Genomic DNA, 25,095 nt, shown 5'->3' on the forward strand with positions numbered 1-25,095 from the left:
GTAATTCAATCTAACAAGTCGAGTTTCTCAAAGGCTCCCACATTAAAACAATATCAACCTGACCAGGCGATTTATAACCCGAAATACACAAGATTCAGAAGGGACTGAAACATTCCCCATTTTGCTCAATCCAAACCAAATCCTTAACTGCTCTCTCACTCAGACTGTGAATCCAATATCAGACAGAAGGAAAACAGTCCGTGCTGTTTAAGGGTTAAATGGAGCTGCAAGTTCTTATAAGGAATGCATGTAAACTACCCAATCTTTAACCTGTTTTTTTTTATCTTCCCTCAAACACATTCCAACATTTTCGGTTGAAGTTGGAGAGCATAAAGACTGTAAATTCCCACTTCTCTCCTCTTCAGGAGAGGTATTTCTGATATCCTGGAACTCCTTCCCTAACAGCAATATGGGTGTCTCTACACCCCAAAATCCACAGTGGTTGAAGAAGAGTTCTCCGCCACCTTCTCTAGAGCAATTAGGAATGGACAATAAATGGCCAAACCAGATGTACCCACATCTATTGAACAAATTTTCAAAAATATTAATTTTAATTTAGAATGAGTTTTGTTTATTGGTGATTTCATGAACTAGTTCAACCTGTAGTCAGGTGATCACTGTGGCCACTTAAGTCAGTGACTTTCCTTTCTTAAAACTATTTTGGTGCATGAAAAGCCGCAGGTATTAAAAATCAGATGGCGGAAGTTGAAAGTTGATAGTACATTTTTACCACGATAATAACATACTCTTGTGTTACTACTTCAAAGGAGCCAATTAGCTCAGTTGTTTGGTTGCACAGCAGAGTAATACCCATAGCATGAGTTCAATCCCTGCACTGACTGAAGTAAACGTGAAGGACTCCTTCTCGACCTTTCCCCTTGCCTGAGTTGCGGTGACTCTCAGGTTAAAACACCACTGGTTGTCTCTATGTGTGCACAATAAGCATAGCCTTTCCGTGTGCTGAAGACCATCATCAAGCCAGCCTGAGAGCTAGACAAAGAAAGGTCATGAGTCAGAAAACCCACAAAATGCTGAACAAGGTGGAGTGATGACATAGAGTCATAGGACTATGACAAATTTACCTTTTATTTCTTCAAATAACTGAATAAGGTGGGTAAGACACTGCTTTTTGATAAATCCATGATATTGGGCTCTCTGAATCTGTGTCATTTGATCTTTTAAGTATCATTGTATCGTTTCTCCCACTGATGTTACACAGACTACTTTATCATTCATAGATTTGCTGAATTCCCTTTTTGAGAAATGGAAATGTGAACGCCCCTGGCCCTATTATTTTTCTGATAATTTTTGTAGTACTATATAAATACCAGTGTCTCTGTGATTTCCTACCTAGCTTTGCATTGTATCCATAAGAGAATGGAATTGCAGTATTTTATCCTTCTGAAGTTTTCCAGGCTCGTCAAATATTTCACTTTCTTTCTATTATTTGCATTAGCTTTTTATTAGACCCTTCAGTCAAATCTGATGCAAAGTATCAGTTCTATAAAATTAAAATAAAACACTGCAGATGCTGAAGATCTGAAATAGAAGTTGAAAGAGCTAGATATATTCAGCACTGTGTTCCAAAGGAGAGTCATGTTCAGCTCAAAACATTAATGCTGTTTCTCTGTTGACAGATGCAGCCAGACTAGCTTGAGTATTTCTAGCACTTTCTGGTTTTTATAGCTATTCAATATCTGTGCAATTTGAGCACTGATTCCTGAGATTAGCTTGCTCATCCTTTAATGAGCCCAACCTTATCATAATTTTTCTTTTGGTACTTATGTGCTTTTAGAATACATTACTGTTTATTTTATGTGCTTTGATACTTCCTCTTCATGGTTTCTTTTTGCCTTCATACTTGTTTTATGATTCATTTTCTAAGTTCATCCTGTGCCATTTTCTCATCTTTCAAATTATTGTTTATGTAATTTCTGTTTGCCTTTTTAAAAGTTCAGTTTTATTCTTGCCTCTTTATTCATGCATGTCATTTCACTTCTGGTTAATATGTTTTTATTATTTATTGAGTTATATTTACCTTGAATTTTATTGATCTCTAGTTTAAATATTATTAGCCATTGTTCTATGTCTTTGACTACAGTTTCCATCCTAAATCTTAACCACACAAATCAGTAGATATTTGTTCCCAAGAAAATTCTATCAGCATTTTCACAGACATTTTTATTCAACCTAAAGTAGTTTTTGATAAGGGCATGGACTTTTCAAAGAGAAACCATCTACTATTATGTATTAAACATTGCATCAAGTTGTTGCATGAAAAAATTTGCTTCCTTTCCTTGATGGTTTGTACTTTTACCAATTATCTTAAATCTGTCTGCTCTAGTTACAAAAGTTTCATGCTCTTGGAAACATGTTTTCTCTATTCATTCCATTAAAATCTCTCATTATTTTGAAAGATCCATTAAATCTATCCTAAATTTCTCAGCTCTAAGGAAAGATTTCCTGGTATGTCTGGCTTAGCCACATAAATAATGCTTCTCATCCCCCAAGCCAATTTGGTAAATCTTTGCTAAACCTTCTAACACTCTAAATCCTTCTTACTATGTTATTCCCAAAATTAGACACAGTACTCTAGTTAATTATATATAAACATTTACTGTAACTTATTTACTTTTGTTCTATTTGCCTTTAGAAGCATCCTCTGTCCTGTTTAATGGCCTTATGAACTTGTTCTGTCATGTTTAAAGAATTAAAGAAATGTGAATACCCAGGTCTTTCTGTTCCACAAACCCATTTAAAATTGTCGTATTTATTTTATTGAAACTTATTTTCATTGTTCTTAAAGTACAATGAACAGTTATGGTCAAATCTCCATCATTCCTCACTTTGGCCACCTCTTTGACAGTTTCTGTGCTTGTGACAGTAGTTTGAATGGTAGAGGTTGTATGACTACCATTGTAACCTTCTTCCACATAACCTGAACCATCTTAAAGGGATTCCTAGCATCAATTTAGGAGTTTTTGCCTTCAGCCTTTAATTCCATTGGTAAAATTTCCACATGACGCTTTAGTGATTCTGGAAGTCATCTCTGCTGATTTGTTTTGATTTGTTATTGTTCCATGTAATGAGATACAGTGAAAAGTACTGTTTTGCATGCATACAAACAAATCAGACCTTACACAAGTGCATCAGGGTAATAGAACAGAATGCAGAATATAGCGTTACAGCTACATACCAGGGAAGGTGCAGAGAAGATCAACTCTCGTATATGAGAAGCCCATTCATAAGTCTGATAACAGCAGGGGAAGAAGCTCTTCTTGAATCTGTTGATCTGTGTTTTCAAACTTTTGTATGTTCTGCCTGCTGAAAGAGGGTGGAACCAAGCTTAACAAGGGTGGGAGTGGTTTTTGATTATAGATAATGGGAACTGCAGATGCTGGAGAATCTGAGATAACAAAGTGTGGAGCTGGATAAACACATCAGGCCAAGCAGCATCTTAGGAGTACAAAAGCTGATGTTTCGGTCCTAGACCCTTCATCATTTGATTATGTTGGCTGGACACTTAGGTGGAATCAATGGAAGGAAGGCTGGTTTTCATTATGGACTGGGCTGTGTTCACAGCTCTCTATAATTTCTTATGGTCTTGGGCAAAGCAATTGCCTCACCAAACTGTGATATATCTGGATTGGATGCTTTCTATAGTGCATCTATAAAAATTGGTAAGAGCCATTGTGGACATGCCTAATTTTCTTAGCCTTCTGAGGAAGTAGAGGTAGTGTGTACTTGATTGATTGTAGTGTCAATGTGGAAGGATCAGGACAGATTGTTAGTGATATTTCCTTCTAGGAACTTGAAGCTCTCAACCACCTCCACCTCAGCACCATTGATACAGACATGGGAGTGTCCTCCACTCTGCTTCCTGAAGTCGATGACTAGCTCCTTCATTTTGCTGACATTGATGGAGAGATTTGCATCATTACACCGTGACACTAAGCTGTCTATTTCCTTCCTGTACTCTGTCTCGTCGCTGTTTGAAATTCAACCCACCACGATGACGTTATCAGCAAATTTGTAAAAGGAGTTAGAGCAGAATTTAGCCACAATTATGAGTGTATACAGAGTAGAGGGAAGGGCTCAGTACGCAGCCTTGTGGAGCACTGGTGTTGAAAAGACTTGTTGTTGCCTATCCTTACCAATTGCGGCCTGGGGTCAGGAGACAAGGATCCAGTTGCAGAGGGGGGTGAGCAGAGTCCTTGATCTCGGAGCTCGGGGATGAATTTGGTTGGAATTATGATGTTGAAGGCAGAGCTAAAGTCAATAAATAGGAGTCTGATGCAGGTATCCTTGTTTTCCAAATGTTCCGGGGAGACGATGTCTGCCGTAGGCCTGTTGCAATGGTGGACAGTTTGTAGCACATTGAGGCAATCTGGGAGGCTGGATCTGATTTGTGCCATTACTAACTTCTCGAAGCATTTCATAATGATGGATGTCACAGCCACTGGGCAACAGTCATTAAGTCACATTGCCTGAATTTTCGTTTGGCACTGGGATGAGCGTGGGCTTCTTGAAGCAGGTGAGAATCTTACATCAGAGCAAGGAAAGGTAAAAAATGTCTGCAAATACTCATGCTATTGGTCCATGCAGGGTCTGAGTGTGCAGCAGGCCTCCATTCAGGCCAGTCGCTTTCCATGGGTTCACTCTTGAAGGCCAATCTGGGGTCTGCACAGTGATTGTATGTACAGGTGCAGCTGAGACCGTTGGGACAGGTAACATAATTTCACTGACATTTCAAAATGTGCATAGAATGCATTGAGATGAGTGGGGAGGAATGCATTGCTGTCAGCAATTTTCCTCGACCTTTGCATTGTAGCCCGTAATATCGTGTAAGCCTTGCCACAGTCGATGCATGTTCATGTGGTTAGTCTAGGACACTAGTTTAGTCTGGTATTGTGTCTTGGTGTCCCAAATGTTGTATGAGTTTAATTGAGGAGGTGCAAGGATTAACTGACATCGTAAGATAAGTTTTTCCCAATGGGGTGTAAAAGACTACTCTTGGGAGGTGCTAAACAGACTTATGTATCCATCCTACCAGTTCTGCATGTGTTCAGAAGTATGCATATTGTTCTTCAATGATTATTCTTCATGTTAACATCATACAACTAAAGTAGTAATGTATATTCACTCTTCATCAAGCCTGATGTCGCGTAAGAGTCAATCATGTATATTAGATGTAACTTAACTAGCTACTGAATCATATGTAATGAACCTTTACAGTTTAAAGAAAACAAAGCTTAACTCCTGCTGGAGGCATCATGTTGCCATGCTTGCTCACATGTCATCAATAGCTTGGCTGAATCTAGCAGGATTGGCAGCAACAAATCTATCCAAAGATATCCCAAATAGTACCATCAGAAACCAAGATTTACAACCAAATGGCAGTGCTGCATGCAACTTTACAACATGGTGGCTCAGATGGACACCATTGTCATTTACAATAGCAGTACTCCTCCTCATTCCCCGCGGCAGCTGCATATTGTTCCACTTATCATTCCTGCTGCTCAAAATGTCACACACTGTTTAGCTGCAATCTTTTGTTGGCCATGGAAACACATTATTCACTCCCTTCTCATGGACCGAAAGCAAACATCAGTTGGTCAGTGGCACCATCGCATAGGCACATGGATATAGTTCACTGATGCTACCCTGGCACTGGGAAGGTAAATCTGATGTATGTATAAGCATTACAGATGTAGATTTTACTGTTTTGCAATATTTCAGACAGAACTCAAAGATTTTTGCAGATCGATAGTTAAAATGTACATGTGCATGAAGAATCTTTACATTTTTACGTGTTGCAAACATTGGAAATTTTCCATATTTGCTGAAAGATCCAATGTTTACTGCAGGTAGACTTATGATACCACACATCATGAGCTACACTGACTGAGACAATTGAGATAACGTTGGTTGGAATACCTTAGTAATTAAAACGTTAGGTTTCAGTCTGCCAAAGTGAGTTTCAGTGTTACTGATTTCATTAACCTTCTCTGTTCTCCCAACTAACCCATGCTCAGCTCAGAAAATACTTTCAAGTGAAAAACGTTTTGGAGTAGATCTGTAGCTCGGATTGAAGGTATTGAGGTTGGTTGGCTCGGTGAGCTGGTTTGTTGTTCCGCACACATTTCATTACCGTGCTGGGTAGCATCCTCAGTGCAGCCTCTAATGAAGTGTCGATGTGTTTTCCCACCTGGATTTTAAACCCTGGGGTCCGTTGCGATGGATTGCCTCACTTCCGGGTTTCCTCCATGGTGGAATGGATACGTGGTCAAGTTCAATGTGCACATTGAACTTGACCACGTATCCATTCCACCTATGCCTGACCACCCACTTCACCTTCAACGGCCAAATATACAAGCAAATCAACGGGACACCCATGGGATCGCCTATCTCTGGACTCATAACAGAAGCAGTGATGCAAAGACTGGAAAGGACTGCCCTTCTGCAAATCCAGTCTAAGCTATGGATATGCTACATAGATGACACCTTTGTCATCATTAAACGGACCAAATTAGAAGAACACGCAAACTCACAAAAAACACCCTCACCGGAACAAAATTAATCAGAGAGGAGGAGAAGAACAAACAACTCCCATTCCTAGACATCATGGTAGAGCACAAGACAAATGGGAAATTGCAAATCAAAGTACACCAAAAAGCCACACACACAGACCAAGTATTGATCTTCAATAGTAACCATCCCAGCACACACAAACAAAGCTGCGTGCGAACGCTATTTAAAAGAGCAACAACACACTGCAGCAACATGGAACTATGCCAACAGGTGGAGGAATACCTCTTCCAAGTGTTCAAGAATAATGGATATCCAAAGAACTGGGTCAGGAGATGCTTACAGGAATGGCATCAGAAAGATACTACACACCCCAACATACTCATCACACTACACTCCATCAGGAACACACCAGAACACATTGAAATCGACCCCATATACATTCCACTATGGAGGAAACCCGGAAGTGAGGCAATCCAGCGCAACAGACCCCAGAGTTTAAAAACCAGGTGGGAAAACACACCGACACTTCATCAGAGGCTGCACTGAGGATGTTACCCAGCACGGTAACTAAATGTCTGCAGAGCCACAAAACAGCTTGGAGAGCCAACCAACCTCAAATGAGGAACCGGTTATACACATTCAGTAATATGGTTCCTTGTTGTGTGTGCACTGATGTAAATGTCACAATATAAGAATAAACTTTGTGCATGGCTCAGCAATTACATCTTTGTCATTTTATCTGTACTAAAATCGAGTATTACTTTGGAAATTGACTTTATACAGTTCCATTCATCTGCATTCTTACCACATTTGATGGAAACATGGCAGAGACCAAGAAACGTCTATTGTGTGTGCTTGTCTGTGTGTGGGTGCACATGAATGAACCGATTATTGTAACTGAAGATAAGATAGACATCACTAAGATATGTCCACCTAAGCTCACAATTAACTAGCCTGCTGACATTTATTGTTGGGGAGGTGGCCAATATATTTTATCACGCCCATCTGGTTTGGAAATATAACCCCTGCACATCAGTAATTTAGTATCCAAAAGAAGAAGTCTGGAGAAAGACTAGTTCTCTTATACATCTACAAAATTCTTAATCTATTCATCATAAATCTCCCAGGTTTGTATATTAGGAGTTGCACATAATGCAAATCAGCAACACGGAACAAAAAAAACACGTGTTTTCAAAAATAAGTGACAGGATAGATGGTATTTGACCACACACACAGGCTGGTACTAGTTTGTTATATAAATAAAAGCATAAATTTATGTAAATGGCAGTAAGAGGCTAATATTGAAAGCAAAATTCCATATGGCTAGTACAATGGAGTTCAACTTGGAGTTAATGGAGTTAAAGCATTGGAGCTGCTTTTTTAGAGAAATTATCAGGCAAGAAGATTTAATATTTCAGATGATAGTCACAGCAAATTTACGGAAAAGACAATTTTTATGAACTGTGACACAATTTTAACTTCAAAATATATTATATTTCCATCTTGTACAGTAAGTTTCCTAATGGAAAATACCATTAAATCAATATCTCAACTAATGACTATAATGGAATCTATATGGATTGCAAATGACTTAGTAGGCATTTCTCTAGGGAGCAATCCTGCTGGAATATTGATTGAAACTGCAATCCAATCATGTTTTGTGTGTCATAGTGTTTAAATCCATAGAAACATCACTTAGTTCCCATAATGCAGATTGTATACATTATAGCTTTTGATTTGTGTTCAGGTACAGTGAGTGAAATAAGTTTGCCAAATGTTGCCTATCTGAAACTCTGCTTAAGGAAATGGCAGCCTTACTCAGAAAAGCACTAAAGAAGGAAATATTTCATCCAAATGGAGATCGTTTATTTGCTGTGATTGAAGTAATGACATCTACCCAGGAAGACGAAAGGTATTTCCTTTGCAGTTCAGGTAACTTCTGTACTTTTATACGGTACCATATTGTCCTCATTAACTCTGTAAATTTTAAGTACACTTTAAGCAAAGTACAAGTGAATAAATGCTAATTTAATTCCATCACAAAATCATTTATCTTAAGAAGTAAACCATTGTAGACTTAACAATTCATAAAAACACAAGACAACAATTAAATGTTTGATTGGAATTTCAACTAAAAATCTTTTTTTTATTTAAATAGGTTATTCAATTCCTAAATGGTCATTTGCTATGCAATTATTCTGGCCACAGCTACCCATAAACTATTTGGATTTAACATGATTACTGTCCGTTTCCTATTATGTTTATTCAGACATTTCTTGAATTGATGGGTCAATGTTATTATTTCACTGGGCAGTGGTTTATTTATTCTGTTAGTTCAGTCACTTTTCTGTAGCCTGCAGTTGCAGCACTTCATTATTGGTTAGGAACTGTTAATAGCCCCGGAAAAATCTCTCAGCTACCACTACTCAAGATGGTATCTGGCAAATTTTTAGCTGTTTTGTTTTACTTCATTTATCATAGAATAGACACAAAAATACACCTCAAGAAGTGCCTTTCATAATTAAAAGTGCTCGAACTGGTCCAAATGTTCAGTTAGCTAACTGCAGCAATGGTAGAGGTAGAAGCAGGTTACATTCTGCAGTTACTGCTACATTGCACAGAAGAACTTCAGCGTAACTGAACTAAAAATGCAATTATAAAGTTAAATGCACCTTTCTTCTTCTTCTACTTACTGTGGCTATCACGGTAGAAAGCCGACCTCTGAATCAGTAGGATGTGGGTACAATACCAAACCTCTGGACTTGGCATACTTTTAGTGCAGCACTGAGGAAGGCATTACGGTTTGAAATGTGATCTTTTGGATGAGACATTAAACTGAAACCAAGTCTGCCTCTGAAGTGGATATAAAAGACTGTTAAACTGTTTTGAGAAATAAAATAGAAGGCTTTACTTTAATCAGCATTAATAAAAAGATCATCTAGCTATTAGTTCATTGAAGTTTGTGGGATTTTATCGTGTACCCAATCGGCATCAATGACTCCAATATTATCACAGTGACGAGACTTCAAAAATTACTGAATTAGCCTCGGGTCATCTGAAGTTCATAAGAGATGTTATGCAGCTGCAAGGCTTTTCTTTTTATGCAAAACATATGATAAAGAGAAAGATCAGCCCTAAACATTTAAAATTGCTGTTTACAAGGTCTAGGCCAGTGACATGCAGTTAAAAGTGATACCCAAACCACTCAGGTAGCTCATATAACGAATAGGCCATTTGGTTTATTAATAGCCCAGATTTTGTGATAAGCATTGCAAGGGCAACGCTCACCAGTGACATTAAATTTACCCACGAATCTGCTGCAATCCCAATGGGGAGAATTTTAGCTCCTCTGGAAGTGGGGGAATGGCGGGAGTGCATTTCATGGGTCCTGTTGTGTGTTGCAGTGGGATCCTGCAGGGCGGGCTAAGTTTGGGTGACAGTTGTCTGTGAAATTTACACTCTGCACCACAAAACCTAGGAAAAAGGCTGCTACTGTAAAAAGACATTAAAATATTACATATTCGGTAGAAATCATTTTACAAAATTAAAAGAGTAAAAGAAACTTCAAAAGTGAAATAATTTTGTGCAAATATATTGATAAGGTGGACAAGGAAATAGTCTTCTCTTCAGTTGATGCAACCAGGACTAACGGACATAGATTTAAGGTTTAGTGTCAGAGATGCAGGCGTGGGATTTGCGAAATAGTTTTTTAATACACTGAACGGCGATGGCTTAAAAAGATGAAGGTGATGGAAGCACAGATGATCAGTGATTGAAAAGGAATGTGGGTGAAGCGAAGAAACCTGAATATGGGTCATATAGAACCAGGCATGAAACTGAAAGGATTGTTATTGAAAGCTGCATTGCCTCCTTCTCTGCCATGACTCTCTGACTCTGTGGCTCAATCACTTTGATACATGATCTTTAAAAGTCTGATAATGCATGGTACAAAGTAATAGATTTTATTTTGTAACAAGGTCCGTCATATTTTTTAAAAGTTTAATGTTAAGAAATGTTTAAAAAGTGAATCCATTTTGGCTTTTAAGATGGTACCAGTTTCATACTTAAGAATTTGTGACTTGAGTGGTGGCTCATTATGTCTAAAAATTACAAGTGTAAAATTTGAAAGTGTCATTAATTTGGCATTAGTGGACAATAGCCCTAATTTGTGTTGATTCCATATTTGTCATTTGAAGTAGCAAACTGTCAGCAGTAGCTTTGATTGACACACTTCAACTTTGGGATTAACGCACTGACAGTGCACATCGCACTCTCGGTGTTATAGAGCTTCTCCAAAGTTCTATGGTGGTAATGTCACCCATACTGATATTGCAAAATTCAACCCGGTATTTCCCCATTTTTTGAGGATAGACATGGAATAGAATAAATAAGTGGGATTTGCTTTATTATCTGTGTGTTCATTTGCTGAATGTAAAGTAAAGACAATTAACAATTCACATTTGATCACATCGCATTAAAATGTTTATCAATTACTCTAATAAAAAACAAACATTTGAAAAGACAAAGCAGTTCTCTGTGGAGCTTTAGTTACAACCTTGGGTTATGTCTTTGTAGAGTCATTAGTACACATCGTGAATACACAGTTCATGGAAATAACCAGCACTGAAGTGTGCAAGAGAAAAGTTGAGGTGGACTTGAAAATTCCAACAAAACATTGCCACTGGCCCCACGTTTCTGGTTACAGAGATGAGGAAGAATTAGCTCAAGCTGTCACTCCTGGTTGACAATAATATGCCATTCATTAGTTGTGGCAATTCTACACATTCACTAAAGCAGAAAAATGATTCAATGTCACAATCATATGCTTCAAACTCAACCTTCAACCCATGATAACAGATAAGCTATTCTTCTAAGATGTTGAATCAGGCGTAAATATTGGCTAAAATACCAGCAGTAGCAACTCTGCTCTTTTTTGAATGGTGCCATGGAAACTTTGACATCGATCTGGGCAGGTTTGCGTCCTGGCATTAATGTCTCATCTAAATGACAAATGTAAAACTTTTCTGGAAGAAAGAGAAAAGGACTAATCTACCTGTAATAATCTATGTAAAATAGTTCTCCTGGTGTGGAAGCCAGCATAAGGCATTCAGATGTACAGTTTAGCATGTCTGCCTCGCCAAAATCAAATACTAGTAAATCAAAAACACAGAAAATTTGGCAAGTTAATCTGTACTTCCAACTGTCCAGCTGCTCCTCTGAAATAACTCCGTTACGGCCAATATCCCATCACCAAGTCACCCTTTATTTACATGTTGAGAGTCCTTGTCACTGATCCAGCTAGCTCTCAGAGTGAACAGGCCCCCTGACACCCCTGATTTTATCTGTCAACCAGGAATCCCTGAATGGACCAGATTAACAGGCCCAAACATGAACTCATATTCTGAAGTCCACCTGGCTGACCTCATTGCAATCCTTACATCTCTCCCCTCTGAGTCCGAAGACATAGGCTGTTCTTTTTATTTTTTTGCTCCTCCTGGGGCATTTTACCACTGGGTCAAACTCCTCCAACTCTGCCTCTGAGACGGGCAGCATGTGACACACAGTAGCTCACCTCTTGCACGCAGGACATCTAGGAAGAAATTAATTCTCCTCTTCAGGTGGTAAAGTTGTCAATATGGTGACATCAACTGTGGCAACTGCAGATTCCAATTTATCTTCAATGCTGGATGGAGAGGGTCAGGAACAGTCAGAAAGGCAGTTGAAGAGCTGGGTGTGTTTTGCTTCTACTCCGTTTGTGGGTTTGCAGCTTTCATATGGCCCATGTGCTCACTCAGGACCATCACACCTACCCAAACTTTACACATCACTGGACTTGACCTCGCACTGACCATAGCCCTTACTCATGCAGGGCCATTCCTGTGGATCCTACACCAAACTTTGTGCCTGAAGTAAACTGCCTCTCTCACTTAGCATTGTCTTCTGTGCAACATTGGCATTCCTACTGCCAATTCACTCCCGCCCCCTCCAACGCCCCCCCCCCCCCCCCCCCCCCCCAGGTCGGGAATATCCGATTTAGTCTGATGTGGAGTCTTCTCCCCATTAGCAACTCTGCTGGGCCTATCCCTGTAGTTGCATGTCGGCTGGTGATATAATCATGTAGGAACTGGGGCAGTTTGGTATCTAGTGAAATTACAGGCTGTTCCTTTAAACCTGCGTTCAAAGTTTGGACTGCTCTTTCTGCCAGAGCATTGGATGATGGATGAAATGGAGTTGTCCTTATATATTGAACATCATTCAACATTAGGAAATACTCAAATTCCCTGCAGGTAAACAACACTTCTGGGAGTTTATGTATGCAAAAGATGTGTGAAGCTTTTCTATCTCCGTCCCTGTGTTTGACAAATTAACATGCATGTCCATCCACTTTGAGTGGGCATGCACAATGACTAAGAACATTGAGCCCATGAAAGGACCTGCATAGTCAATGTATAACAGAGTCCAGAGTTTACTCAACGATTCCCATGAATGTGGGGGAGCTCCTGGTGGTAATTTTTGTCCTTGTTGGCATTCTGGACACTGTCCTATCAATGCAACTATGACTGTACCCAGTCTTGGCACCAAACATAACCTCCTCAAGTATGTCCTTTTTGGAAACCCCTGGATGACCCTGGTGGAGTTCAGCCAGTATGTGTTGGTGATCTTTGCTCAGGACAATCACTCTTGCTCCGCATAATAATATGCCATCCTCTACTGTGATCTGGTCTCTCCACATCCAGAAAGGTTTCAATTCTGATTGTGACGGTCCTTTGGTTTTCCCTATCGGCACCAGCTGTTTCAATTTTGCCAGGACCGCATCTTTCTGCATCCAAAATCTGATATTATGAGCTGTGACTGGAAGTATGTCCAGAAAATTTAAAAACATCTAAAATGATTTTTGAAAAGGAACAAACATGGACCTGAGATAGTGGCATTGATAACCTTACCACAGATTGCAGCAAGTTCAGAAAGTCAATGTATTAAAAATAAAATCATCTGAATTGAAACCTTCAATTTCTCAAAATATGTTGAAACCAGACAATTGAATCAGATCAATCTCCGGATAGAACGCATCATCCTCCGACACTTCCACCATCTACAATCCGACCCCACCACCCAAGACATTTTTCCCACCCCACCCTTGTCTGCCTTCCGGAGAGACCACTCTCTCCGCGACTCCCTTGTCTGCTCCACACTGCCCTCCAACACCAGCACACCCGGCACTTTCCCCTACAACCGCAGGAAGTGCTACACCTGCCCCCACACCTCCTCCCTCACCCCTATCCCAGGCTCCAAGATGACTTTCCACATCGTTGACAGGCCGACGAGGGGAGAGGCCATTCTAGAATTGGTGCTCGGAAACGAGCCGGGGCAGGTATCAGATCTTGTGGTGGGAGAGCATTTTGGTGATAGTGACCATAACTGCCTCACATTCTACATAGCTATGGAGAAGGAGAGGATTAGGCAAAATGGGAGGATATTTAATTGGGGAAGAGGAAACTATGATGCGATTAGACATGAGTTAGGAAGCATGGACTGGGAGCAGTTGTTCCATGGTAAGGGAACTATAGACATGTGGAGACGGTTTAAGGAACAGTTGTTGGGAGTGATGAGTAAATATGTCCCTCTGAGACAGGCAAGAAGGGGTAAGATTAAGGAACCTTGGATGACGAGAGCGGTGGAGCTTCTAGTGAAAAGGAAGAAGGTAGCTTACATAAGGTGGAGGAAGCTAGGGTCAAGTTCAGCTAGAGAGGATTACATGCAGGCAAGGAAGGAGCTCAAAAATGGTCTGAGGAGAGCCAGGAGGGGGCACGAGAAAGGCTTGGCAGAAGGAATCCGGGAAAACACAAAGGCATTTTACACTTACGTGAGGAATAAGAGAATGATCAAAGAAAGAGTAGGGCCGATCAGGGATAGCATAGGGAACTTGTGTGTGGAGCCTGAGGAGGTAGGGGAAGCCCTAAATGAGTTTTTTGCTTCTGTCTTTACGAAAGAAACGAACTTTGTAGTGAATGAAACCTTTGAAGAGCAGGTGTGCATGCTGGAATGGATAGAGATAGACGAAACTGATGTGCTGAAAATTTTGTCCAACATTAAGATTGACAAGTCGCCAGGCCCGGATCAGATTTGTCCTCGGCTGCTTTGGGAAGCGAGAAATGCAATTGCTTCGCCACTTGCGAAGATCTTTGCATCCTCGCTCTCCACTGGAGTCGTACCTGAGGACTGGAGAGAGGCAAATGTAATTCCTCTCTTCAAGAAAGGAAATAGGGAAATCCCCGGCAATTATAGACCGGTAAGTCTCACGTCTGTTGTCTGCAAGGTGTTAGAAAGGATTCTGAGGGATAAGGTTTATGACCATCTGGAAGAGCATGGCTTGATCAAATACAGTCAACACGGCTTTGCGAGGGGTAGGTCATGCCTTACAAACCTTATCGAGTTTTTTGAGGATGTGACTAGAAAAGTTGATGAGGGTCGAGCTGTGGATGTGGTGTATATGGACTTCAGTAAGGCATTTGATAAGATTCCCCATGGTAGGCTCATTCAGAAGGTCAGAAGGAATGGGATACAGGGGAACTTAGCTGCTTGGATACAGAATTGGCTGGCCAACAGAAGACAGCGAGTGGTAGTAGAAGGAAAATATTCTGCCTGGAAGTCAGTGGTGAGTGGAGTTCCACAGGGCTCTGTCCTTGGGCCTCTACTGTTTGTAATTTTTATTAATGACTTGGACGAGGGGATTGAAGGATGGGTCAGCAAGTTTGCAGACGACACAAAGGTCGGAGGTGTCGTTGACAGTGTAGAGGGCTGTTGTAGGCTGCAGCGGGACATTGACAGGATGCAGAGATGGGCTGAGAGGTGGCAGATGGAGTTCAACCTGGATAAATGCGAGGTGATGCATTTTGGAAGGTCGAATTTGAAAGCTGAGTACAGGATTAAGGATAGGATTCTTGGCAGCGTGGAGGAACAGAGGGATCTTGGTGTGCAGATACATAGATCCCTTAAAATGGCCACCCAAGTGGACAGGGTTGTTAAGAAAGCATATGGTGTTTTGGCTTTCATTAACAGGGGGATTGAGTTTAAGAGTCGTGAGATCTTGTTGCAGCTCTATAAAACTTTGGTTAGACCGCACTTGGAATACTGCGTCCAGTTCTGGGCGCCCTATTATAGGAAAGATGTGGATGCTTTGGAGAGGGTTCAGAGGAGGTTTACCAGGATGCTGCCTGGACTGGAGGGCTTATCTTATGAAGAAAGGTTGACTGAGCTCGGTCTCTTTTCATTGGAGAAAAGGAGGAGGAGAGGGGACCTAATTGAGGTATACAAGATAATGAGAGGCATAGATAGAGTTGATAGCCAGAGACTATTTCCCAGGGCAGAAATGGCTAGCACGAGGGGTCATAGTTTCAAGCTGGTTGGTGGAAAGTATAGAGGGGATGTCAGAGGCAGGTTCTTTACGCAGAGAGTTGTGAGAGCATGGAATGCGTTGCCAGCAGCAGTTGTGGAAGCAAGGTCATTGGGGTCATTTAAGAGACTGCTGGACATGTATATGGTCACAGAAATTTGAGGGTGCATACATGAGGATCAATGGTCGGCACAACATTGTGGGCTGAAGGGCCTGTTCTGTGCTGTACTGTTCTATGTTCTATGTTCTATGTTCTATCAAGCAGATGTTCACCTGCACATCTGCCAATGTGGTACACTGCATCCGCTGTACCCATTGTGGCCTCCTCTACATTGGGGAAACCAAGCGGAGGCTTGGGGACCACTTTGCAGAACACCTCCGCTCGGTTCGCAACAAACAACTGCGCCTCCCAGTCACGAACCATTTCAACTCCCCCTCCCATTCCTTAGACAACATGTCCATCCTGGGCCTCCTGCAGTGCGATAATGATGCCACCCGTAGGTTGCAGGAACAGCAACTCATATTCCACTTGGGAACCCTGCAGCCTAATGGTATCAATGTGGATTTCACCAGCTTCAAAATCTCCACTCCCCCCACTGCATCCCAAAGCCAGCCCAGCTCGTTTCAGCCTCCCTAACATGTTCTTCCTCTCACCTATCCAGTCCTCCCACCTCAAGCCGCAACTCCATTTCCTACATATCAACCTCATCGCGCCCCCTTGACCTATCCATCCTCCCTGGACTGACCTATCCCCTCCCTACCTCCCCACCTATACTGTCCTCTCCACCTATCTTCTTCTATATCCATCTTCAGTCCGCCTCCCCATCTCTCCCTATTTATTTCAGAATCCTCACCCCATCCCCCTTTTCTGATGAAGTGTCCAGGCCCGAAAAGTCAGCTTTTGTGCTCCTAAGATGCTGCTTGGCCTGCTGTGTTCATCCAGCCCCACACTTTGTTTTGTTTAATTAAATCAGATATTGAGAAATTTACATTTTCTTGTTTCAACTTACTGTTTCAACATATCTGATAAATTGCACACACTAAACATGAATGATCAGTTGCAAGTATCCACATTAGAAGCAAAATGAAGGCAGACTCAGAAATATTCAGTAGCTATGTGGTGGAGCAGCAGACAGACAGAGTTTTTAAACATGTTCTTGACCATTCTATTGTTCTAAACCTTCCCCTTTTTAAATTTTGTACCTCAATTTATGTGTATTGGAAGGAGTGTTTTATCAATTTTCTCAAGATTAGTCAGTAATAAAATTCCTTTTGCTGCCAGTCAAGAAAACCTTAAAATCACATCAATAACTTTGTCTAGTACTTCATTTTAATTGATGTATGTTATAGCTATTTTTGTAAAAAGAATTTAAAACTCTTTGATTTGGCCAAGTAAGGGGGTTGGCTCACACTTCCTTGTTAAAACTTGTTTCATTGCCAAATCCTCAAATTCCCCATGAACTGAGTGATTTTTCAGAGCAATTTAGGGGGCAATTAAGAATCAAATACACTGCTGTGGATCTGGAGTTACATGTAGGCCAGGGTAAGTAAAGACGTACTAAAATAATCTCAGGATCTTCGGCAAATTTCTGCAAATTGTAGACAGTATGTATTACAGCTACTAAGCGTCGGTGGTGAAGGACGTGGATGTTTACGGATGTGGCGCCAATCATGCGGTTTGCTCTGTCCTGGACATTAGTGAATTGACTTGTTTTTTCTGACAATCAAGTCTGGTCATCACTACTCAAACTTGCTTTCAATACCAGATATTATTCATTTCAGTTATACTCCCCTAGTACCCATAGTGAGTCTTGAAGCCAGATCCCCAGACCATTAATCTGATCATTAAGATTACTAGTCCAGTGGCATTATCATGACAATGCTATCTCTTCACCTGGTCACAATACCTGGTATCACAAATGATTAACATGCAGGTACAACAAGTGATCAGGAAGGCAAATGTAATGTTTTTGCTTTCATTGGAAGGAGAATGGAGTAGAGGAAACTCTTGCTATATAGGACATTGGGGAAACAGCACGTGAAGTACTGGCGAAGTGAGAGCAACAGCCATTGACATCAATGCTGCATTTGACCAAGTGTGGCATCAAGGAGGCACAGAAAAACAGGATTCAAGTGAAATCAGGTAAAAGGTCTCTGATAGTTAGGAGTCATACCTGGCACAAGGCAGATGGTTTGGAAGTCAACCAGCTCTGTCCTGCGACGTCTCTGCAGGCATTTCTCAGCGTAATGTCAGAGGGCCAGCCATCTTCAGCTGCGTCATTAATGACCTTCGCTCCATTATGAGGTTAGAATTGGTAATATTTGCTGATGTTTGCACTCTGTTCTGCACCATTCATGACTCCTCAGGTATATTAAGCAGTCTGTCTCCAAATGCAGTAAGATCTGTACAATATCCAGCCTTAAACTGGGAATTTGCAAGTAGCATTCATGCTGCATAAATGCCAGCCAATGACCATCTCCAAAAAGAGATACAATTCACTAATAAGAGGTAACAAGGTGTGAAGCTGGATGAACACAGCAGACCAAGCAGCATCTTAGGAGCACAAAAGCTGACGTTTCGGGCCCAGACCCTCCAAAAAGAATAGCCCTTGCCCTCACAACATACCACACCACCAACTTCCAGATCCAATGCATCATCCTCTGACACTTCTGCCATCTGCAATCCGACCCCACCGCCAAAGACATTTTTCCGTCCCCACCCTTATCTGCTTTCCGGAGAGACCACTCTCTCCGTGACTCCCTTGTCTGCTCCACACTCCCCTCCAGCCCCACCACACCCAGCACCTTCCCCTGCAACTGTAGGAAGTGCTACACTTGCCCCCATACCTCCTCTCTCACCCCCATCCCAGGCCCCAAGATGACTTTCCACATCAAGCAGATGTTCACCTGCACATCTACCAATGTGGTATACTGCATCCACTGTACCCGTTGTGGCCTCCTCTACATCAGGGAAACCAAGCAGAGGCTTGGGAACCACTTTGCAGAACACCTACGCTCAGTTCACAATAAACAACTGCACCTCCCAGTCGCAAACCATTTCAACTCCCCCTCCAACTCCTCAGACGACATGTCCATCATGGGCCTCCTGCAGTGCCATAATGATGCCACCTGTAGGTTGCAGGAACAGCAACTCATATTCTGCTTGGGAACCCTGTAGCCCAATGCTATCAATGTGGATTTCACAAGCTTCAAAATCTCCCCTCCTCCTACTACATCCCAAAACTAGCCCAGCTCATCTCTGCCTTCCCAACCTGTTCATCCTCTCACCTAACCCACCCTTCCACCTCAAGCTGTACCCACATTTCCTACCTACTAACCTCATCCCGCCCCCTTGGCCTGTCTGTCCTCCTGGACTGACCTATCCCCTCTCTAACTCCCAACCTACACTCACCTCTACAGGCTCCATCCCTGCCTCTTTAACTTGTCTGTCTCCTCTCCACCTATCTTCTCCTCTATCCACCTTTGATCCACATCCCCCGCTCTCCCTATTTATTGCAGAAGCCTCTCCCCCTCCCCCTTTTCTGATGAAGGGCCTAGGGCCGAAACATCAGCTTTTGTGCTCCTAAGATGCTGCTTGGCCTGCTGTGTTCATCCATCTCCACACTTTATTATCTCGGATTCTCCAGCATCTGCAGTTCCCATTATCTCTGATATAATCCACTAATATCCTTTGATATTCGATAATCTTACCACCACTTTCAACACCATAGGCATTACCACTGATCAGAAACTCAACTGGACTTGCCACATAAACACAGTGGCTACAAGGGCAGGTCAGAGGCTAAAAATACTGCACTGAGTAACCTACCTCCTGACTCCTCAAAGCTTGCCATCATCCACAAGGCACAAGTTAGAAGTGTTATTGGATACTCCCCGCTTACCAGGACGAGTGCAGTTGCAATAACGCTCAAGACGCTTGACACCACCCAGGACAAAGCAGCTCACTGATTGGCACCGCATCCACAAACATCAACTTCCTTCACCACCAATGCTTAGTCGCAGTAGTATGTACTATCTACAATTTGCAGAAATTTGTCACAGATCTTTAGACCTTCCAAACCTGTGAGCTCTTCAATCTGGAAGGACAAGGGCAACAAAAACATAGGAACACCAAGTTTCCCTCCAAGTCACTCAGCATTCTGACTTGGAAATGTATTTGCTGTTCCTTCATGATTGCTGGGTCAAAATCCTGGAATTGTCTTCCTAACAACATTGTGAATCTACCTGAAGCACATGAACTGCAGTGGTTTAAAAAGGCAGCCCACCTTCTTGAGTGCAACTAGGGATAGGCAATAAAAACATAGAACATAGAACATAGAACAGTACAGCACAGAACAGGCCCTTCAGCCCACGATGTTGTGCCGACCATTGATCCTCATGTATGCACCCTCAAATTTCTGTGACCATATACATGTCCAGCAGTCTCTTAAATGACCCCAATGACCTTGCTTCCACAACTGCTGACCTCCCATTCCTCCTGACCTTCTGAATGAGCCTACCATGGGGAATCTTATCAAATGCCTTACTGAAGTCCATATACACCACATCCACAGCTCGACCCTCATCAACGTTTCTAGTCACATCCTCAAAGAACTCGATAAGGTTTGTGAGGCATGACCTGCCCCTCACAAAGCGGTGTTGACTGCATTTGATCAAGCCACGCTCTTCCAGATGGTCATAAATCCTATCCCTCAGAATCCTTTCTACCACCTTGCAGACGACAATAATTGCTGGTCCAGCCAGTGATATCCACATTTGTGAATAATCAAAAAAGAATTTTGGTCTCCTTCCATAAGGAGACATAAATGTAGATTGGAAGTAGTTCAGAAATGTGTTACTAGGCGGATTCCCAAGGTAAGTTTGTCTTATGAGGAAATGTCAAGTTGATTGGGTCTATATTTATTGGAGTTTAGAAGGATGAGAGGCAGTCTTCTTTCACTGTATAGGATGCTGAGATGGTTGACAAAGCAGATGCTTTTTCTGTGAGGAATCTAGATCAGGTGGGGAGAATGTTTAAAAATCAGGGGCTGAACATTATTGGGCATCTGGGCAAGTGCTCTGAGTCCGTAGCTGCTCTGCACAGCTCTTGACATCTTCCCCAAACATGGCAGACCGACTTGATTTATGGACAGGAACCTGAGGGCCCTGTCGGATAGGATGGTGCAGACACAAGACATTCTGTTCTTTGAGGATTCAGAGGGGAGGCCACAACACCAGTCAATGCCAGCCTGATCCAAAGTTGCCAACCAGGCAATAACAGTCTCAGCCATCTGCAGGAATGAACAGTAAGGGTGGTCAATTAGAAAGTCAATTACCTTTTCCGCTCTGCCAAGTTAACTGCCACCATCCTCTCTCCAGTCCTTCACACTCATTCTATCTCTGCTACTGTACCCGCTTCCAACGTGGCTCATAAGACCAAAAGACATAGGAGCAAAAATTAGGCCATTCAGCCCACAATCACATCTGCTCCACCATTCAATCATGGCTGATAAGTTCTTCAACCCCATTCTCCTGCTTTCTCCCTGTAACTCTTGATCCCCTTGATAATCAAGAACCTATCTATCTCAGTCTTAAATGTACTCAATGGTTTTTATTTCTCCAGAACAATCTACCCCTAGGTTTTAGACTATAACCCCCAGGTCCACAATCCCCAATCAATGGAAATAATCTTTCTTTATCTTTGCTATCTTTTCCTGTTAATATCTTGAAGACTTCGGATACTCCTTAGCCTTCTAAAATCCAGAGAAAATAGACCTAATTTTACCACTGTCTCACTTGTCTGTAATATCTCCCCTCACTTGCTCACAATCCCCGAAATCCCTGTAGCCACCAATCCTGTGTGTCCTCTGCACTGCCTACCACTTGCATATCCCTTCCACTGCGGCAAATGTAAGTCAGGCCAACCACTTTCCTCTCTGGTGCTTTACTGTCATTCCAGGAGGAAAACAGCCAAAACTGGGGCAGAAAGAGTCAAGGTGTGCAATGGGCTGCCTGACATATAGCTCTCGACCCCTTATGTGGAAACTGTCCTGGCTGTGACTGCCCTGAGCAGCTAACTGACTTGATGTGCCCAGCAGTATTGAGATTGGCTAGCACCCCTATGAGGCAAAATTTCCTCCCAGGCAGTTAATAATTAAAGGTCTGTCTGTAAATTTAAAACAACGTGAGCTAACCAGGTGGAAGTGGGCCAGCTTTGACAATTGTACTGGGTGCAGAGAATCTGTTCTCGGGGAAAATCCAGCCTTATAGTCTGAATATGATGTAACCACATTGGACAGTATGTGGTGCAAGTATATTAATGATTTTATGAGTTAGCTATTAATTTCACAATTGTTTCAAAATGTCCATTTTTTTGCACAATTACCTTCTTCGTGTCTGATCTGAAATAATGACTGTATCTGGTTCTTAAAATAGTCAGCAAAGCCATTCCAAAGTTGATACATATTCCACTTTTCATGAAGGGTCATCAGCTAGCAATAAGATTTTAGATTCCATAATCACTCTTTTGATGATAATTAATAAAAAGAAATGCCTCACTGAAATATTGAGATGTTATTTTTTCCAATTCTTCTTTTAAAGATTTTCTTTGTTGTGATTGCAAGATAGTTAATCTGCACAGAATTTTATGTTCAGTCACATTTTAGTATATAGACAGAATAATATCTCAATTGCTCACATGTAGTTCTACATACAATGCAAAGTATTATTTCTGCCAACTCTCTAATTCGATGTTTACACCATTTTATGGAAAATGTTCACACAAAAGAACGCTATCTTTTTCTCTTGCCCATAATCAATTAAAAAACAAAATTTACATTGAGTTGAAACTTTTCTTTGTTTTTTATTAAGCTGAGGCCAAAACTATGCAAGAAAAATCAATTTTTGATTTTATATTTAATTTCATGTGATGTTTCGAGAAGTTCAAATGTTATTATTTTGAGCATATCCACGTCACTTTTTAAAAGTTCTATGTGCACTATCTTTTAACTTTAGTAACAAATTGCAAGGAGGTGCAAATCACTTTTGTGAAAAACTTAGCTTCGAGTCAAGATGAACAATTTGAGAAAATCAACACATGGTTCCTCGAAGATCTTAAGCTTGTGGATGGAAAAGAAGCAGACCAAGTAAGTAGCTAACCAAATGAGCTTGATCTGTATTGTATTATCTATTTCTCTGTGCAACAGGTAATATTTACACCCTTAAATGTGTAAACAAAATGAAAACACATTCCTAAATTTAAAAGTATAACTGTATCGAAGCATAATTATTATCATTGAGAGTTATCTACTCGAACTGTCCTGCTTTCATATATTGCCAATGCTGCTGTATAACATATGCATTAGACCTGATGGAATTCTTCCTTCAATTATCCACTTCCCTCCATATTGACACATGGTTAAGGGTAAATCTTGCAAGATGCCAGAATCAATCCATGACAGTCATAATTTGTAGCGAATCTCCAACCCACGCTTCCATTAAGCATGGCTTGATGACACAGCTGAAATTTTACAGTACCCAGGTACCTTTTGGCAGATTGGGACCATGAAGGTAGGTGCTATCATAGTAATGCCATGCTGAACTGACATTGATAATTAACTGTACCTGTTGCATAGCCATGTCAGTGATGATTCAATCAGTCACCACCCTCGTCTTGTGCTGTATAAATTGGTGTCACTTTTATCAAGTCTGTTTCTGGCATCCAAGTTCTGATGCATGCAAGACAAAAAGCATCAACTTTTGTCCCCTTTTAGCAAAGTTTAAATTCCGTACTACCAAGCAATTATTGATGTATACTTTGAATGTATTTTAATGTTTGTTTGTCCATGGGTTGCAATCTTAGCTTAAATGACTGGATTGTAACTACCAGTACCCTCCAGTGCTGACCTGCCAGAATTTGCAAAACAGTGGGAAGGCATCTCATCACCACTGGACCAGCAGCACAAACACTGCAACAGGTACATCTACAGCACTAACAAAGCTGGACACCTTAATGCCTGCGCATAATTTGCAATAAGGTTTCCCAAGTTTTCATTTCCTACCATTTCCCAGTTCCAGTCTTTCTTCCATTGGACTTTCTGAGGAAGGACCAGATCTGCAAAAGTATTTTGTTTTTAAAAAAATCTGTCCAGCTTGGACCTCACCAGTGGAATCCACTCTAACCCATGAGGAGGGTGATACTCTTTATTCACACTGTGTTCCAGAATTCACTCATACATCAAAACCTTATGAACCTACGGTGTGGGATTTGATGCAAAAAGTCCTCAGTCCCTCAGCCCCAGCTTGGCCTCTTCATTTGCCACATAAATGACTGTAAAGAACCACAAATTTCTCTCCAGAAATTGCAGAGAACATTTGATCTCCAACCTTCCTTGTGTTTTACTGTTGATGCTGAAGAAGGCAGTTCAACACCGCCTTCTCATGGGCAACTAGGGATGAGCAATAAATGCTGGCCAGCCAGCAATGCCTACTTGCCATGAATGAATTTTTTAAAAATCTGTAACAGCAGCAGGACACTAGAATCTTGAACAATTTCACTCCAACAATTTCAATAAACTCAACAAAGCAAGTTGATATTAGAATATGATTTTGCAGTTAGCCTTTCCTAAAGCAAAATGCTTCTAATCAATCCTGTTCAGGCACACATCTGGTATAATTCAGGTTCTACGGCACCATAAGATACTCTTAAATATCTTATTCCTTATGGTGAATATAAAGGAAGGAACAAACAGAGGAATTAAGCAGTAACATGAAGGAAATTTTCTTGAAATATCTTAGTTAATTTATTTTAGTTAACAATGTCTTTTGCATGGTTTCCTTCAAAAGTAAAGCTAAATAATGAATAATAAAGCAGCTAATTTGTCTTTTGAATTTAATTTTTAGGATAACCCACACTTTGATATGCATTTTGATAAAGTTTACGGCTGGGAAACTTCCAGCACAGCCTCCAAATATACCTTTGTCCGATGTTTGCAGGAGCTTAATCACCACTACCTGGGAAAGAAGATATTGTTTGTGAATTTTGACATTGATTATTTAATTGGTGCCAGTTCAAATTTGAATAGAGGAGACTGTATGCTTGCTTTAAATATGTGTGTGTTGTATATTTGTAATTGTGTATGTTTGTCTTTGTGTAGATAAGGATCATACAT

General features: G+C 41.2%; 1 protein-coding gene across 1 annotated transcript; it reads left to right on the plus strand.

Moving 5' to 3' along the window:
* The first annotated feature begins 860 nt into the window (after positions 1-860).
* On the plus strand, positions 861-25,095 carry exoc1l (exocyst complex component 1 like). Its single transcript, XM_048539366.1, has 4 exons — positions 861-1,110; positions 8,279-8,463; positions 22,940-23,070; positions 24,827-25,095. Exons 2-4 carry the CDS (start codon positions 8,337-8,339, stop codon positions 25,082-25,084), a joined length of 516 nt encoding a protein of 171 aa, XP_048395323.1. The 5' UTR covers positions 861-1,110; positions 8,279-8,336; the 3' UTR covers positions 25,085-25,095.

Source organism: Stegostoma tigrinum, chromosome 1, assembly GCF_030684315.1.
Source record: "Stegostoma tigrinum isolate sSteTig4 chromosome 1, sSteTig4.hap1, whole genome shotgun sequence".
Classification (NCBI taxonomy): domain Eukaryota; kingdom Metazoa; phylum Chordata; class Chondrichthyes; order Orectolobiformes; family Stegostomatidae; genus Stegostoma; species Stegostoma tigrinum.

What these genes read in the sequence shown, in the direction of transcription:
- exoc1l (XM_048539366.1), top strand. Translation starts at nt 8,337, where the DNA reads ATGGCAGCCTTACTCAGAAAAGCACTAAAGAAGGAAATATTTCATCCA. An exon ending in GTATTTCCTTTGCAGTTCAG is followed by an intron (nt 8,464 to 22,939) that starts GTAACTTCTGTA and finishes TTTTAACTTTAG; the next exon opens with TAACAAATTGCAAGGAGGTG. An exon ending in ATGGAAAAGAAGCAGACCAA is followed by an intron (nt 23,071 to 24,826) that starts GTAAGTAGCTAA and finishes TTTAATTTTTAG; the next exon opens with GATAACCCACACTTTGATAT.